This window comes from Carassius gibelio, chromosome B3 (genome assembly GCF_023724105.1).
Source record: "Carassius gibelio isolate Cgi1373 ecotype wild population from Czech Republic chromosome B3, carGib1.2-hapl.c, whole genome shotgun sequence".
Taxonomy (NCBI): Eukaryota; Metazoa; Chordata; class Actinopteri; order Cypriniformes; family Cyprinidae; genus Carassius; species Carassius gibelio.
In genome coordinates this window covers 14,721,770-14,739,533 of record NC_068398.1, presented here as the reverse complement: position 1 = coordinate 14,739,533, position 17,764 = coordinate 14,721,770, and the positions used below count along the sequence as shown (strand labels likewise).

The following is a 17,764-nucleotide window of genomic DNA, read 5'->3' as shown; positions in this document are numbered from 1 at the left end:
AAGGAGAACTTTAGGAAAAGATGCAATGTTGCTAGGTTAGATTTTGATTTCGAACCTTCAGAAACTTAGATTTTTCTTTAAACTGACTTTGCTGACTTGACTTTGAACCGGTTGTAGCTCAGTAATTTTTCATCTGAATCCAACTAATCATTTTGAACATATTTGTAAATTTGCTCATTGTGACTCAGTTCTGCCAGCACTGGTATGTAGTTCTTTTTAGGGTCAGAAGCAAATAGCAGCAGAACTAACCCTTTGAGTTGGCAAAAAGTGCCCATTTCTGGTCTCTGTTGTTACACGCTTTCGCGCCTTTAATGAAACTGAAGAACAACACATCGACCCAGTCTTATTTTCCACGGTTACAGCCCATTTACGTGGGCATGCTTGACAGCAAGGTCGCTCCCTCTTTCGTTTCATTTCTTAAACAGCATGAGCTTTGCTATTGCTTTGGCCCACAGCGTTTCCTGTTAGCATAGGGAGTGTGTTAAACCTTTCACTAAGACACCGCATGCCCGCCTGCTTATAAACATAATTTACAGAGCTCTACTAAATGTGGCAAACAAGCAGTGCATTCAAATATGACTTTAGGTTTGTTGCTTAGCAATTGAATCTGCTTCGGAAAGGGACAGAAAAGGGTGGGGAGAAAGGCATTCATTTATGTCCTCTTGTGTGCAAGGAAATTGCAGTAATAACATTAGTCCCCACACTCCGAGAGAACGTTTGAATTTACATTTAAAACAAGTGTTGGGGACAGAGCTTTGCTTGACTAATTTGCCCTCTTTTTGATGCAAACGGATAGCATGTCGGACAGGCTTTTGGTAACCTTGGAAACAGACTGAAACCTTTTCCCTGGAGCATGACAGAGATCTGTGTGCACTTTCGTCCCCCTCCTCGGTTTAGAAGAACACAATCTCTTCTCAGCTGCTGTCTGTCAGCACTGAAAGGTTCAATACACTCCTAACTAAATCCCGCTCAGATACTTTCTGCACATTTATCTTTCACTATACAGGACTGTGTAGTTGTGGCGTTTTGAACACAGACTTCAAGGGCTCTTTAAATTTAGTTTGAATTCTGAAATGCCGCTTGTTTTGTCTGGTGATTCTCCAAATGGCTCTGTCTCTATGAAGAGCAGTCTGAGCCGTATATGACACTACAGTAGTGTTGAAACATTGATAAGTGATTGATGGGCCTCAGTGGGTTCTTGTAAATGTGATCTGTTACTCTGCATAGGTTCCCGGTGGGTTTTTTCCTCTGTGCGGTCTGTCCGTAATCTCATAGATGTGTAAGACACTGCTTATGACTGGTGCTGAGTGTCCGGACTGATAAACACCCTTAGAGTTTGGGCTATTTCTGGAGCGGTGTATTTATAAAGAGAAAACCGTAACATTTAAGTCTTGAAAGACTGGCAGACCTTGTTTCGTTGTTTGTAAGCTAAGAATGGTAAGAAATGTGTGGTGTATCGGTATCAAACATATCTTAAATAATGAAATTTTTTTATAACATTGGCAGATACTATGAAGTTAGAGGTCCCTCTTTATATTATGATGCCTTAACATGTACTTACATCAATGTACCTGCTGTTGAGGTGGGATGGGGAAAGGTTAGGGACTGGTTTGGCGGTATGGTTAGGTTTAAGAGTGGGTTTAGGTGTAAAGGATGGGTTAAGTGTAATTACAGTTAAAGTTACATGCAAATAATTTAAATACAATGTAAAAACATGTATGTACACAATAGGTGCATGCATTGGATCAAATGATTTATTTAAATGTAAGTGCATAGTTAATGCAACCTAATATAAAGTGGGTTCAAAGCAAATTTGGTAAAAATATTTTGGATCTGATGTCAATGTCTTTAACTGGTGTAATGTCCTGTAGGCCCAATCCACACAGAGGAAGAGCGAGGAGACGAGAGGACGCGTCATGGGGACGAGCGCCTGCTGTCAGGACGTGTGGAGCGCGAGCAGGAGAAAGTGTTAAGGTAAGATGAGAGTTTATAAGTGCTGGCAAAAAGCACCTTGGGCACTTTGAGTGCATGTTGGAGCGAGCTCTCAGAAAATGTACTGGGCATTGGTCTAGCTGCTAATTCAATCCTGCGTTTTAGTTGTATTAGGTCAGAAGATCTGGAAAGATTTATATTCATGTAAACGTCTCCGTTTTAGTTCACAAGTCATTTCTTAGGATAACTTTTCAAACTCTTATGTTTGAGGTTAGTAAAGGTTTATGTTTCACTGGCTGTAAATTTTAACTGTGTGGTGACAGCTGTTGATGTTGCTTTAAACAAGACTGAGGGCTGAAATCACATTGACGTTGGTCATTTTTGTGGTAAGCCATACACTCAGTTAGAGGAATAGTGTGTGTGTGTGTGTTTGTGTGTATTTTGTATTCAAAATAGTTTAACAAAGAAATTAATAGTACTACCTTTTAAATATTATATAGCCTAATAAAAGCATTTTTATTTTACATAGTGCCTAAAGCTTATCACATGATTGGCCATTTTCTAAGTAAATACATCATGGCTCACTGGTGGCATTGGTGGTGTCCACATTGTTAGCTGTCAAGACCAGGAAAAAAAGATGATTTTCTACTAGGAAAAAGAAAAATGAAAGTCTCAGCATTAAAATATGGGTATTTTCCACATCTTTCACTTTCTAATGTCAAATGGTATATAACCTGGCTCTTTTTTTTTTTTTTTTTTTTTTTGCTATACAAAGTCAAACGTGTCAACTGTTTTGGTTCAGAGGTTTGATTGAAAATGGAATGGGACGTTTTTACAGTTTTCTCCAAAAAGCACAGCATTGATCTGAAAAAGAGTGCTAGTGATTGATTACATTTTTTTTTTTTTTTTTGAGCCCTGATGTTGTGTGGAAGCTGGTGATATGGGCGACTAATGCATAGATGCCCTGTGAAGGTGACTTATTTAAGTCAGTGACAGCTTGAATGTGTGGATCTTTAAAGATACTCTCTCTGCTGCCTTGGTAGAAGCTAGTTTATTATCTCAGCAGACATATGTGCCGATATGTGCCAAATAGATGCTTTTTTTTTTTTAAAGCCTGGATGAAAGTGTTAATTAAAAGCACTTTTTTGTTAAAATAATTCACCTTGTTGTAAGGATTAAGCATATCCAGCCAGTGCGAACCGATTTTTGTTTCTTTGATTCCACACACTGGCTAATGGTGCAACATTTTACTTTCATTGGTCACACTCTCAGTGTGGTTTTCTTTAGAGTGGAAGGGTTTATGGCAACAGTTCTCAGCAAATATGAGCCCATTTTCAAAGTGTGGCTCTCATTTCGAGGAGCAGAAAAAGTCAGTCTTCCCCACTGGGGAAATTGGTGCTTATAAAAGCGACTGGCTCTCTCAGCAGGATTCCACCCTCAGTGTCTGTCCTTAAGTGTAAGGCAGAATAGAAGTCATGGACTGGGGAATTTGTGTCTCAGTCAGGGATAAATGGCCACCAGTCTTCCTGTTGGGCTTGAATAAGCATTCTTTTGCAATGTAAAATTATCCATGGCATTTTACTGGTTGTCAAATGTGGATGCCTGGATATTGGCAATTGGCAATTAAAGGAATAGTTCAACCAAAAATGGTAATGATTTACTTCCTCATATTGTTCCAATCCTGTGTGATGTATTTCTTCCATCAAACAAAGGGTTTTTTAGGGATTTTCTTGCTATAGTGAAAGTGCCTGTTGAGATTCAAATGATAAAAAAAAACACCTTAAAAGCACCTTTTTAGTTTTTCACTTTCAGTCGGAAAAAAACCTATGAAAATTTTGAAAGAATACGAAAATAATTACATAATTATTGGAATGACAATGAACTGTGCTTTTAAGGGATAATGCTTTATGGGGTTTTTATGGTTATTTCAGTAAAAATAGCTTTCAGATTTGTTGAAAATATGTAGTGAAGTATATGTACTGAACATTCTTGACCAAGTGTCTTGAAAATTTTGACACTTGACCAAAAACGTTTTTATTCTTTATTGGGAATAATAAATGAATAATAATATATATATATATTTTTTGTACCCTAAAAGTAGGATCTATTTGAATATATTAAGGGATATTTTTGCATCTTTTAGCTGCCACGTTTCTTTTAAAGTTAATGTGGCAGTGTTTTTTATTGTTATTTATTTTTTAACTACAGAAGCTTTTGTTGGGATGTTGACTTTCATGTGCAAGACTTTGTTGTAGATTGGTCAACCACTAATAAGTATATCTCTTGTCATTCATAGAGAGAATAAAGAGTTGGCAGACTACACTCAGATGCATCCACCTATGGTGCCTGCTAGCGGACTGAATCCCAACCTGATGGTGACTGGTGGACCGACTCTGGCTGGTGCGGGCCGCTGGCCTGCTGACCCCTCCTCCCACCTGGCCTCCCACCCGTGGCTGCCCCGGCCAGGAGCCCCCTCCATGTGGCTGTCTGGTTCTCCATATGGTATCCACCTTTTCTTCGCTTATGCCTGTTGTATAAGAATAATGTCATGTTACAACAAGCTATTGCCTTTATTCTTATTTTAATGAGTACGGTAATAACTGATTATGGGTCATGGACCTTGGAATGCTGCAGAACTGTGTTGTGAATGGGATTGGACGCTGAGTTATTTCCTCGAGACAGTCTGTTGCCCTGCCAGACGGCCCGAGCGTTTTGTCTAGGCTGAGTGTTTTAGCCATTCTTAGAAACAATCAGTCTCACTCTACATCTTCCATCCAAGAATAACAGCGAACAGCACGGTCAGTTCACAGTTGTCTGACATTTGAGTTTCTGTCTAGACTTCACTTTAAAAACAAAGATGTCCCCTAAGTAAATTGCTGTAGTTAAACTGCTGTGCCTCTTGGCAGGATTTCAACGAGGTCCATGCTCCACACACAAGGGTGAGATTATGGTGGGAATGGTGTTTCTCTTGGGAATTAACTCTTGAGTGTTTCACGAAGCTGCCAGAAAGCAAGTGCAAATGGACCATCAACAACAAGTACAGTGAACCCAACCATTTTCCTCTCTGTTGTGTACAGGTCTAGGTCCCCCTTCCCTTCATCAGGCGCTGCCTCCAGGATATTCTCCTGCCTTGACAGGCTCCCTCCCCCCACCTTACCAGTTTGCCCGAGATCCTCAAACCGGGCAGGTGGTGGTTATTCAGACGGAGCATCTGCCACACTATGGTAGGTCCCATGTATTCGTCACAGTTTCTGTGTTCATGTTTTCCTGTGTTTCCATTCTCACACACACACATAAAACATGCATTTCTAAAGGTGAGTGGGAGTGATATCCCTGACACGTAGCAGAATAAATCTATTTGATGTGTGATGCTGAAGTATTCCTCCTGTTCTTTTAAAAGCTGAGATGTTAGAGCGAGGCCCCCCGCTGTGGTCGGCCATGTACCCGGCAGCAGGAAGCACTCTGCAGCATGCCCATCAGCTCCAGCTCCTCTCCCACCAGCAGCTCCTGCGCCAACAGGAGCTCTACATGATCCAGCACCAGACCGCACAGGTCATGGAGCTGCAGAGGAATGCACAGTTAGTGGTATGAGGCTCTTTGTCTGTCAGTGTCATTATAATCATTGGGAGGCATGCCTGTATTTCCCATTTTGTAGTCCTTAAAGGATGAGTCCACTTCCAGAATTAAAATTCCTTGATAATTTACTCACCCCCATGTCATCCAGGATGTTCATGTCTGTCTTTCTTCAGTCGCAACGAAACGAAATTACGTTTTTTGAGGAAAAAATGCCAGTTTTTTTCTCTCCATGTACTGGACTTCAATGGTGGCCAACGATTTCAAGGTCAAATCCCATTTTCTCATCCAAACTTTAAAATCATTCGACATCGTTGTTTTGACTTTTTGTATTTTTTATCAGGAATTTTTTATCCTGGAAGTGGACTTTTTGCACCAACTCAGGATGTTCAACATGAGAAACAGGCATGAAAGCTAAATGCAGGCATCAACTTTTTATATAAAGTCCAAAAAATTGTACTGTGGCATTTATTTTTATAATTTTTTTTTATATATATTTAGATTTTTGTTTTTATAAATTTTAACGTGTTTTATACTTTTTGAACATTATGTATGTTATAAACATATATTTTGACATTTTTTGATTAGGCTTGAACATTTTTTTATTTGTTTTTACGATGGTGCAGGAGAGATTAAATGCAAGTCAAATGAGGACAGATTTGGAGGAAAAGTCAGACAAGAGAGGAGCTGAAGGGGCCAGATCCAGTCTCTCGGGCATCCCCACTCCAGCCCTGCACTCACGCAAGCCTCCCCCACGCTCCCCGACCCCCTCCACCTCATACAGCAAAGCCCTGACACCGCTGCCCGTCCCACCGCTGCCTTCACCTGTCACTGCACTGAAGTCTGAGGACAGACCCAAAGTGGAGAAGCCCCTCCCTCAACAGCACTACTCCCATCCGTCGTCGCCTGTCTCTCACTCAGTCAGCCCTGCTTCAGCATCACCTTCTCCTGCCTCCCCCATCCAGACCAAAGAGGAGTCTGTGGAAGTGCCTGAGAAAGAACCACTCAGTCTACAGAAGCAGCCTTCTACTCCCTTCCCATCCATTTACCATGGTAAGTGGGAAGATCAGCTTTCCCAAAATTAAATGTCCAGGATTGAGTCTGCTTAATATGGTCACAGTCGCCTCAGCTGTAGATCTGCATGGTCTTTTGAAATAATTGTTTATTTGCATATTGCACAGTAAATGAGAAGCACACTAATCAAAAACCGAAAGGAAAGCTGTTTAATAATGCACGGCCATTAATCACCATAGGGCTGTTTTTAAGGAAATATGTTTGGGAGGGGACCGAAAATCCACACAGGACTGCAGTCAAATGCAGTGTGCTATTCTTCATGTCAGAATGTGCAGGGTAGTGCAGTCTTAATGAGTGGCCTGCAAATATCCCCACATATGGGATTACCAGCTGCCACTTCACTGGAATAGAGACTTCTTGTGACAGCAACCCTTTTGTACCCGTATCCCATGGCGGTTTCCCTTTAAAAATGTTCAATGCTCAGAATAAATAGATTTTCTGCTCACGGTGCATTCTGAATATGTGAGTTTGCATGAACGTGTTGGCCTATGTGTATATATATGGGCTTTTGGGTTGCTTGTGCTGAAGCCATTTGGTTCATGAAAGTTTCATAAAGCCACTGTGCCGAAGAACCTGTGGGGTTATTAATCACTTTGTCACTCTGTCGCAGGGAACTAAAGCCCCTCTACTCTATGCATAAGCACCTCAAAAACCTGTCTCTTCTGTTTCTTTGGCAGAAATTCCTCCGGGCTACCCGTACCAATCGATAACGGCACCTTTCGGCAGCCATTACCCCTACCTCCTCCAGCCGGCTGCTGCTGCAGATGCTGATGGCCTGGCTCCAGATGTGCCGTTGCCGGCTGAGTCCTCCGAGCACTTGGCGACCGCCGCGGATGTCAAACCCAAGCACTTGTGTTCTCCAGTGGTTGTGGAGCCACTTCAGCCATCCAGAGAGCCAGAGTCCATGGAGGAGGGCGGCACACTGTTCAAAAAAGAGCCAAACCTGGAAGACAGCAAAGACGTCCTGAGCCGGGAAAGCCTCAGGCTAGCAACCATCACCACCCAAGACTCTAGCTCCCCCACAGAGGCCGAAGCACACCCTAGAGACAAAGCCACACCATCCCCAGATGAGGAATCAGAGGAGGAAGATAGAGAGGTTGTCAAAATCGATGCTGCCGCCTCAAGCCGTCCAGGGCTGTACAAAACATCTAGGCTTGACTCTGAGAGAACCACCAGAGAAGAAACTGAAGAGGCCTCGATTGGTCTGGTAGACCAAGTCTACAAATCCTCATCTAGTTACACGGACGCACACCATATGGTTTGTGACATCCAACCAGCAAAACCACCCTCAGATCTCTCTGATAGCCTGAACCCAGTAGACCTCAGAGATCCTGTCCCGGACGCTCAACACCTGGAGTCCATTCTTGACAATCCTTTCCTTCCTAACAGCAGTCCTCCTCACCTTCAGCCCTCTTCCGCACCGGTGGCCATCCTGCCTGAAGACCCGATGGCAGGCATGCTTGCCCTGGTCACAGCCAGTGAGCTTCCGCAGGCCGGACCGGTGCCCATCCTGGCAGATGCGTGTAGCTCTAGATCTGAGCTCTGCGTAGGCGTCAGTCCCCTGGAGTCCACTGCTCTGGAAGGCATGGCCCTGCTCAGCCAGATGGCAGAGCTGGAGATGCAGAGGCAACCCAGAGATGACACACAGGGTGAGTCTCGTTTCAGAGAGAGGAAGGGAAATCTGAAGGATGTGGGACTTGATCTAGCGTGCTCCAACAGTTCTCAGGGAAGCGGGGTGGCTGGGGAGAGAGATTTGCTTGCTGTAGTGTGCTGTAAAGTCAAATGTGCTGAAACAAGCTCAGAAATAGTTTCAGCTCTAGTGAATATATTCAAAATTTGCTGGAGTGTGCTTGTGCTGCTTGTTCTTCATGCAGCTTTTAGAGTAAAAACATGCGTTTAAGGATATATCTGTCAGTCTGACATGAGAAACACCCATATATACTGATGTATTGGAGAATGCAAGGCTGCCCTGTGCTCCCTAGAGGTAATTAATGTTGCTATCGATCGTGTGTTTGTGTGTGCAGCTGTAATGCTCTGTGGACTGGAGAGTCTGCTGGAAGCTGGCAGGCAGGTCCTCCTGGAGGCCATCGAGTGTCAACCTCAGATCAGCATCCGTCTCCCCCGAGAGCTCAACCCTAATAAGAAATACAGCTGGAGACAGAAGAAAGATGAACCTGTATGCTTGCCTTTTTATTACTCTTTTTATTTTTTTCTCCCTCTTATAAACCTCTGCTTAAGTCTTTTTTGCTCTCAGAATGGTGATTTTAAAATATTTTTGTTGATTTAAATACAAGCAATGTGAACATTTTACATTTGTCATGTTTACAAATTCCAGTAGCATTTGAATTGCTCATTTTGTAACATTTTGTACATTTGAGCAGTGTCTACAAATTGCATTATTTGAACTGTTTACATCTTGAGGTGTTTGATGTTTTAACTTCTAAGCAGTGTTTACAAATTCCAGTAGAATTTAAATGTTTGTTTTCACTGTTTACAGTTAGTGGTGTTTAATGTTTTAAAATTTAGGCAGTGTTTGTAATTTCCAGTAGCATTTGATATTTTCTTTTTAACTGTTTTAACTGTGTTTTCAGTTACACGTTTAAATGCAGTTTAAATGCAAAATCCAACACCATTTAAATTATTACATGTATCAATGTTTACTTTTTTTTCAAAACATTTGGCATAGCTAATTATACTTTTGTTGCTGCTTAGAGTACTAGCTATGGAAGTCCAACCACAGACCGTAATCTTGTTTTCCTCTCTTAAGATGTTCTCCAAATCCTCTTTGGAGGGAATGGACACCTCAGAAGTGGACTACCGTGTGAGACTCGCTGAGCTTCAGCAACGTTACAAAGAGAAGCAACGCGAGCTGGTCAAACTGCAGAGGCGGACAGACAAAGAGTGAGTCTCCCAATTAACATTACCTCCCTTCATACCACTTCATTAAGACCAGGAATGCAAATCTATCTCGTTTAATCCCTCTAACAAACAGTCTGCTATTTGTGATCCCTGTGATTCAGAGATAAACGTCAGCAGCAGCAGCAACAACAGATCCAGCAGCAGGAGAAGAACAGAAGTTTAGCCCGCAGGGGCCCGGGACGTCCCCGAAAGAGGAAACATGGCCTATGCACACTATCTCCACCCTCCAGCAAGCTGGATTCGAAGTGTGTGAAGTGAGTGTGTTACTCATAAGGCCCAGCTGTGCTCCACATGGCCTGCCCTCCAGCTGAACGCTCTGTTGTTTTTGCAGGTTGGGCAGAAGCGTGCTTTACTCAGAGGACTCCGAGAGCGGGGAGGTGCTGAGGAAGCGCTTTCGGGCCTCTAACCGAGATGAGGAGGAGGAGGAGGAAGAGATTGCATTGAGATTGAAGAAGAAAAAAAAGAGCTGGAGCGAGCAGGAGGCTTCTTCAAGCTTCTCTCATGAGGTTGGTCTCTGTTATACTGGAGTGGATTTCTTGCTCCTAAATATCTGAACATTTTTGCTTTTGAAGAACATGCATGCTGTATCAAATAAAATCCATTCATTGCATTCATTTCATCTCTTTTAACAGGCACCTAAAATGGCTGTGAAGAAGAGCCGAGTGAGCATGCAGGAGCAGTTGGCATCCAAACTCGATAAAGCCTTGTCCCTCACTAAGCTCAGCAAACTCAGCAAGCCCTCTTGTAAGTTCATAGACGGTTCCTCAGGGAAGTCCAGGGCTAGTTCTGGAAGCAGAGTCCCTATGCTCACCGATATAGACATGAGAGTTAAGATGGGGAAATCCTGCCTGTCGAAAGATCTCAGCATCTTTCACAAGTCTTTCAAAGGAGGTAAAAGCAAAATGGCAGCCAAAACTAAGCCTTCAGATCCATGCCTTAAGGGAAAAGGCCAGCGGAGAGACCCTTTTTCTCCAATGAGGTCAGAGATCAGCAGCTATTCTAACAGTAAGTCAGACTTTTTGTAAGTGGAATTTTGTTGTTGTTGTTGTTGGTTCCAGTGTTTTGTTAGTAATGTAAACTGGTTACAAGAACCCCAGGGGCTTTTTCCTTCTAAATATGTATTTTTTTTCGTCTTGGATAATGGAAAGTTTTTGTTGATAACTATCTACAATTATGTGTTTATTGTAATATCTTTAATAAAGTACCGCAAGCTGCATTTAGATGTTACTATTTAGGAGCATTTATCAAAGTAATGGTATTAATCAAGGGGTGGGGGTTGATACATAACATTTATAAATAAATGCTGTCCTGATATATAAATGTATTTATAACCGTTCAAAAGTTTGGGATCGTTACGATTTTGAAAGGAGTGTTGTGTTGAGTCTCTCATACTCACCAAGGCAGCCTTTTTTTCCATAAATACAGTAAAAAAAACATATTATTTTAGTTTTAAAGGAACTGTTTTCCATTTTAATATATTTTAAAATGTAATTTATTTTCAATGGCAAATCAGAATTTTCAGCATCATTACTCCAGTCTTCAGTGTCACATGATCCTTCAGAAGTCATTCTGATATACTAATTTGCTGCTCTAGAAACGTTTCTTATGTTAAAAACTTACTGCTTACTATTTTTGTGGAAAATGTGATGCATTTTTCCTATATATCCTATATATATATATATATATATATATATATATATATATATATATATATATATATATATATATATATATATATATATATATATATATATATATATATATTAGTCTGGTATAATTGTTTTGAATCGGTTTTTAGTTTATGGTACTTCTGGACCTCTATCCTGAGTGAGACCTGTTGTGATTTGTACCAGACACAGATTCAGAGGAGGACGATTCCCTGAAGGATGGCTGGCCTCCCAGCTCCATGTTGGGAAGAACAGGCTCCCGTCCACAGCTCCCCGGCCTGTGCAGCACTCCATCCAAGAAAAAGCGCTCATCAGCCAAGAGAGCATCTTCATCTTCGTCTTCATCACTCAAGTCCAAGCAGACGGCCAAAGAGAGGAAACATAAGCACTTTGCTTTATTGCTACAGGAGGCAGGAGTCAGCTCCTCTGAGGACTCATTTGACCAAGGTTAATAAAGCATACCTCACTATGCACAGAATCGAGAAGGCAGCCTCTCGGTTTTAGCTCTTTTTTTTTTTTGGTCTGTCTTGTATTTTTAACCATGACCATTGGTCATGACGACATTTTTCCTGAGAAGCCATTTTAAGATGCTTGCGTCAGAATTTGCTACCTCACATCCAGTATATAATATAATCGGCTCTTGTTAGAGTCACTTCGAAATGGTTTTGTTTTTTTTATATGGGAATGTCTTGCCATTGTGCATTAAAATGTGTGTGGCTTTGGAAAGTGTTCTTTATTGTATTGCAGTTTGGTACCCAAGCTTTATTAAACATGCTGATTTCATTTTTACTGAAAGTAAAGAAGTGCAGTGTTCTCTGTCTCTTTCGCTTCATCTCCTGCTGTAGAGTGTTAGATTGCAACGCTCCACACTCCTGGTTTCCTCTGTTGTTCAAATATCCCTTTCATCAGTGAAGAGCTGTCACAAGGAGATCTTCGCATAAATTCAGCGCTCATGAGCAGTGCTGATGAGATTCATTAGGCCAGATGACTTTGAGCAGCATAACAAACTTCTTGTTAGGTTCTTCAAAGAGATCAGATATTTAACAAACAAGAAACTGTTGAATTCAGATAAGATGGATGTTAGCTAACGTTTTCTACATTTAATAATATTGTAGACATTTTAATTAGTCCTATAAACTAACGTGAAAGCACTGGTAGTAGAGCATACTACCTTTATAACTGCATTTAAGTCACTGAATCAACATGCACACAACCAGAATTTGACCTGCGATCATAAATCTTGAACCGCTCCATGAAGTGTTTTCCACTATGGTAAATCTGTGAACAGGCAAAGCATTGTGGGATATTTGGAAAATAGGGAGCTCCCCGGTTTACTAAAAAAAAAATGAATAACCTAGCTTCTCTAGACTGCTCGCTCTCTCCCTGCAGCTGCTTGGCCACCCCTCCACCTTGACCCCTTCTCCTACCCATGATGCTTTTGAATGTCTATCGGTCTGTGCGTTTGCTTGTCCTGCTGCAACAAAATAAGAAGCGAAGGGCTTGGCTGGGAGTAGAGCAGCCAGCTGTTCAGCGTGAGGTCACTATCCATGTCACCTGAGCCTTGAGCATTGTTCTGTAAGTAGGCCACCACCCTCTTCTGATGTGACTTCTCAATCATTTCTGCTAATTTGTGCTTATACTGTTACAGAACCAAAACACTAACAGACAAACAAAAAAGACTGGATAAAAAACCAGGTGTTAAAAATACCTTTGAAACATGCTCACCTCCTGTTATATGCCCTCAAGCCATGGTTATGTTTGTATTTGGTTGAATATATATATAATTTAGGAGATCGCCATCTTCTCCATCACTATAATCTTATCTTCCTACTTCTTCTTCACAACCTTGTTCTTCATCTTGACCTTCTCCTTCACATTCTTCTTTACCTTCACCTTTTTCTTCTTCACCACCTTATTTTTGGTCATTAATAATTTAATGTTTTAAAGGTTATCTACATCTGCAAGGTTTTGATTTATTTGGCCATTTTTATGTAATTAAGTAGTGTTTCTCTTTGATGTAGGTAACAATTTAATGTGTTATTAAGACTGCTATGTATAAGCTTCAATTATTTGATTCATTTTTTATTGTTTTCCCTTAATAATATATAATTACTATAATTTTAGTTTCATAATTTTTTTCATAATTTACCGCAAAGGAAGCAAAAGGTTTAAATTGCAAAAGAACATAACCATGAGTGAAGTGGTTAATGGTCTGAGTTGAGTCTCAGGAGCCATGGAGGACTGTCCTCACAGAGCCTGCTTTGTGTTCCTCAGCTTTCTTCTTCCTGTACACATCCTCTGCTTGCTGTCACTTCATGTGATACATGTCTCAGGTTTTAATGCTTTGCTTTGGAACATAACCAATCTGCTACCAATTCAATGTCTTTAACAAACTCACCTCTGGCTTCAGCTACTCACATCCTGTGTGTCTGTCTCAATCACCCTCCAGAGAATGAGAGAAAAGGGGGTGTTGCTTAAAGTGGGTACCTACTGTCTTACAGTTAGTCCTTGAGAGTTTTTTTTTCTTTATCAGTTTAGACAAGCTCCAAACTGAAGAGACTGTTAATAATTGATGACTTTCTTAGTCAGGGATTCTGCCAGCAACCCTAGCTTTCTGCAGCGCTTGTGGCTTATTTCTATTCCCATTTTTCCCTCAAGTGATTCAGCTCATTCAGCACATTGGGCAAGGCCACTTTACTGGCTTCTCTTATTTGGTTTGGGCTTTTGCATTCCCAGCCCCTCTCGATTTGGAACGAGCCAGCAGCCATGTTGATTTTAAATCCTGCCCTAAAGCTCTGAAGGCTTGAAAGCTGCGCTTGCTAGATCCTGCCTGCCCAGATTAGTATATGCTGCCTGCATGAAACCAGGCTTTGTCCCCCACCAGTAATCTTGTGTAGTGGTGGGTGGGCTGCAGTGTTTGAGCAAGAACACATGAATCTAGAGAACGTCGGCTTCTGCGGTTCTAGATTACAGTGGATATGTGAAAGTGAAAAGAACGGTATGCTGGCAGAATGATGCATTAGTGATAGTAAGCTAGCATTCATAGCAATGCAGGTTAGTTTGATCGTTTTATTGTTCTAAACTAGCAGGGGAAATGGTCTTTATATTTTGGATATTTCTTATTCGTTTGTATGGGATTGAGGTGTTGATTTCACGGAAGATGTTTGAAATGAATAGTTCACACAAAAATGAATATTTTGCCATTTGCTTCCTCTCATGTGATTCCAAACCTATGATGTATTAGTTTATTTCCAAATTCTGATTTTTTTTTCTCCATGCAATGAAGGTTAATAGGGTCTGAAAAAACATTGATTAGACCCGGTTTACTTCCACTGTATGGACAAAAAAAAAAAAACATTCTTCACATTATCTTTGTTCAGCAGAGGAAAGAAACTCATACAGGTTTGGGACGACATGAAGGTGAGCAAATAATGACAAAATTTTCATATTTGAGTAAACTATTACTTTAAACCTGGGCAACTCCAGTGCAGGATGCCCAGTGCCCTGCAAACTTTAACCTCTATTTAACCCACATGTCTGCACACTCTTAAAAATAAAGGTTCTTTATTTTTCCCACTGCACAAAAGATTCTAGCGAAAAAAGGGTTCTTAAGATTAGTCAAATGTTCTTTACACCAAGAAAAAAAGTGGTTCTTTATAGAACTGTTTGCTTTAAGGTTCTTTGAGAACGCTAAACTGGTTTTCCAAAAAAAAAAAAAGAAATGATGAAACCTTTGTTTTTAAGAGTGTAATAGACAAGTAGTTCTTAACGCCTGTATTAGCTTGTTTGGTGGGGGCTCTAGTTAAACTCAGCAGGACACTGGTCCTCCAGGTCTAGAGTTGAAAAGCTCTGCATTACAGGCATCATCAGTTTCTGAACCTTACATGTTTCGCCAAAAATCCTAAATTAATTTCTTCCCACTGTTACCAGAGTATTTTACCGAACGGGATGATTATGAGGATGATGATGATGAAGATGGGTATGATTACGAGCTTGATGAAAGCGACGGCCTGTGTTCATCATCCATAGAAGAAAGCGGGCTGGGTCTTCTGGCCCGCTTCGCCGCCAGTGCTATCCCGAGCCCCGTTGTCACCAATCCGCTCTCTGTTGTCCAACTGGAGGCTAAACAGAAAGCCAAGAAGAAAGAGGAACGGCAGAGTCTTCTGGGTAAGGAAGTGCTTTTTTCCCCCTATGCTCTTAGTTTCATCCGTAATCGCTTAAATGTGACACCAGCTGCTTTCCCAAGCCCATGGGACTTGAATTCCCAGGTGACAAGGTGATGCATTGTTATTGGCTGTCTTTTGTTGCGCTGTGTCGTGCATGTGCGCCGGCGAGCGAGAGAATTGAAAGGTGCTGGCAGATGAAAACACATTGTGCTTGGAGCAGTCACTCAGTAGGGGTGTTATTCAATGTAGACACCCATCAGTCGTGCCCCACCTTGAGAATGGAGTGTCATTATCCCCCCGCCGCATTTGTGTGTGTGTGTTTGCTGCGCCGCTTGCGCTCGCTGAGCATGTGATGCTGACAGGCCTTGCTTTGATGAGGTTGTGCTGTGATCCTGAGCGGCTTCCCAGCAGTGCACACGACAGGCCTGCCAGCGGAGACCAACAGCCGCCTTCATTAACTATTCCAAGACCCTGCAACAACGCTCGGACTTAATTCTACCCCCACATCTGGCCCTGTTTATATCTCACATGTGCACATTATATTGTCGTACTTCGTTTGCAAATGAGTTGACCGCATGTAGATGGTTTAAATTATAGCAGATGGCCTAGTATTTACATTACTGGTGTTCTTTTCATAAAAGGCGCTTTGCGTTTATGTGCGAGTGCATTTACTTTGCATGCTTTAGTAATAACTGAAGGTTATGTCTTCCGGATTGTAGGCACGGAGTTCGAGTTCACAGATTCCGAGAGCGACGTTAAGATGAGAAAGAAGTTACCGTCGCTGTTGCACGGCAAATGGTCGGCTCCTGAGCTCCCGCTCTTGCCGCCTGCTAGTGTCATGCGTGACGACTCCAGCCCCAGCAAGCGTGGACGCAAACCCAAGAAACCCAAGTCTCCCCGGGAGTTCAGTTTCGACCTTACCGCTGACGGGAGCGAAGACGAACAATGGACACGGCGGAGGAGCGAACGCATCTTCCTCCATGATGCTGCCCAAGCCAACCCAATCTCCCCGTCTGGCAAAACTCCTCTTCCGCTTACTCCCAAATCCGTCCGTGGCCCCAAAGTGGCCCCGCAGAGCCCCAAGGAGCTGGCCAAAGGCAAGGAAACGAAAGACCCCAACAAGGTAAGCCCATTTATGTAGACCAAGTTCTATGTGCCAGACACAACGAAACAGTGATGGCGCCTGATAGCAGCAGGTGTCTTGCTACATTTGTTGGACAAGAAAGCCTCCCGCTGTGAGTGTCATGTTGTTGGACACAAAAGGGTGACTGCTGCTTGCCAGGCTACAATTACCAGCCATCACCGAATCCTCCCTCGTTTTTTTGTTTTGTTTTATTATTTATTTTTATAGTGTTCAGTGCAGACTGCCTATTAATGTTTGCTTGCCTATCCAGTGCAGTGTGGGAGAACTGCCTGGTTTTGTCATGCATTTGTCTGAGGCTTTTCACTCTGGTCCATGCTGATGGTTTTGTTTTGTATCTGGTTTGAATGTTCCAGAAGAAGAGGGTTAAGGAGATCCCCCTGTGTCTGCCCCCACCGCAGCTCTCCAGCACACCCTCGGACGGCTCCGCAGCTCTCCCTGTCAGCCCAGGACGCAAGAGCAAGGTGAAGCCCAAAGCCAGAGAGGTAACTTGCCTAACACTGCAATGCTAATAAGTCATCAACTGGCTGATATTTTGCAATATTTTAACTCATGAACAGAAATTAGTTTCCTCTTGAGTCGATTCCAAGATCTACTAACAACCATCAACTGGGATTTTTTTAATTTTTATTGTTTATTAAAAACAGTAGTGGTTCAAAAAAGTTTGTCAAAGTTTTCCTAAGACAAGAACGCTTTTTGGATTAAGACCAATTTAGATGAAAGGTTTTGATCCACTTATGTGTATTATAAAGGTATTATAAGCAAAGCTTATTTGTTCAGTTTATTTAGGCTTATGCATTTTTCTTAAATATTATTTTCCATTTTTCCATTCAGATATTTGGATATTTTTGATATTCTCTTAAAAAAAATTATGGGCATTAAATAATCAAAACTGACAAATTATACAAATTATTTTGAATTTTTTTTTTTTTTACTTTCTATTTTTCAAAAGATCCTGAAAAAAATGTATCATGGTTTCCACAAACATATTAAGCATTTATGACTGTTTGATAATTGTATGTAATATAATGTTTGATAAAACACTGATAATAAGAAATGTTTTTTTAACAAATCCGCATATTAGAATGATTTCTGCAGGATCAGGAGGCACAGAAAACCCAGAGTAATGATGCTTCACCATCATGGGAATACATTCCATTTTAATATATAATGAAATCAAAAACGGTTCTTTTGGGGAGCCTTGGGGCATTACAGACGACTTTCTATAACCCCCAAAAATCTTACCAACCCCCAAATTTTTGAACTTTTTCTATTATTTTATTTTATTTTAT

At 41.5% G+C, this 17,764-nt stretch overlaps 1 protein-coding gene across 4 annotated transcripts in view; it reads left to right on the top strand.

The window, feature by feature from the left end:
• Positions 1 to 17,764, top strand: part of tnrc18 (trinucleotide repeat containing 18) — a 61,504-nt gene that overhangs the window by 28,015 nt on the left and 15,725 nt on the right. For 2 of the 4 annotated variants that reach the window (XM_052549779.1, XM_052549778.1), the window contains exons 6-20: positions 1,872 to 1,974; positions 4,229 to 4,434; positions 5,010 to 5,156; positions 5,333 to 5,517; positions 6,132 to 6,558; positions 7,257 to 8,228; positions 8,604 to 8,755; positions 9,347 to 9,480; positions 9,600 to 9,752; positions 9,830 to 10,004; positions 10,131 to 10,503; positions 11,352 to 11,612; positions 15,096 to 15,332; positions 16,051 to 16,454; positions 16,829 to 16,957. In XM_052549779.1, coding sequence (XP_052405739.1) covers positions 1,872 to 1,974; positions 4,229 to 4,434; positions 5,010 to 5,156; positions 5,333 to 5,517; positions 6,132 to 6,558; positions 7,257 to 8,228; positions 8,604 to 8,755; positions 9,347 to 9,480; positions 9,600 to 9,752; positions 9,830 to 10,004; positions 10,131 to 10,503; positions 11,352 to 11,612; positions 15,096 to 15,332; positions 16,051 to 16,454; positions 16,829 to 16,957 — 4,058 coding nt within the window. The remainder of the gene's footprint in view (positions 1 to 1,871; positions 1,975 to 4,228; positions 4,435 to 5,009; positions 5,157 to 5,332; positions 5,518 to 6,131; positions 6,559 to 7,256; positions 8,229 to 8,603; positions 8,756 to 9,346; positions 9,481 to 9,599; positions 9,753 to 9,829; positions 10,005 to 10,130; positions 10,504 to 11,351; positions 11,613 to 15,095; positions 15,333 to 16,050; positions 16,455 to 16,828; positions 16,958 to 17,764) is intronic. The other 2 variants (XM_052549781.1, XM_052549780.1) reach the window with 2 other exon arrangements.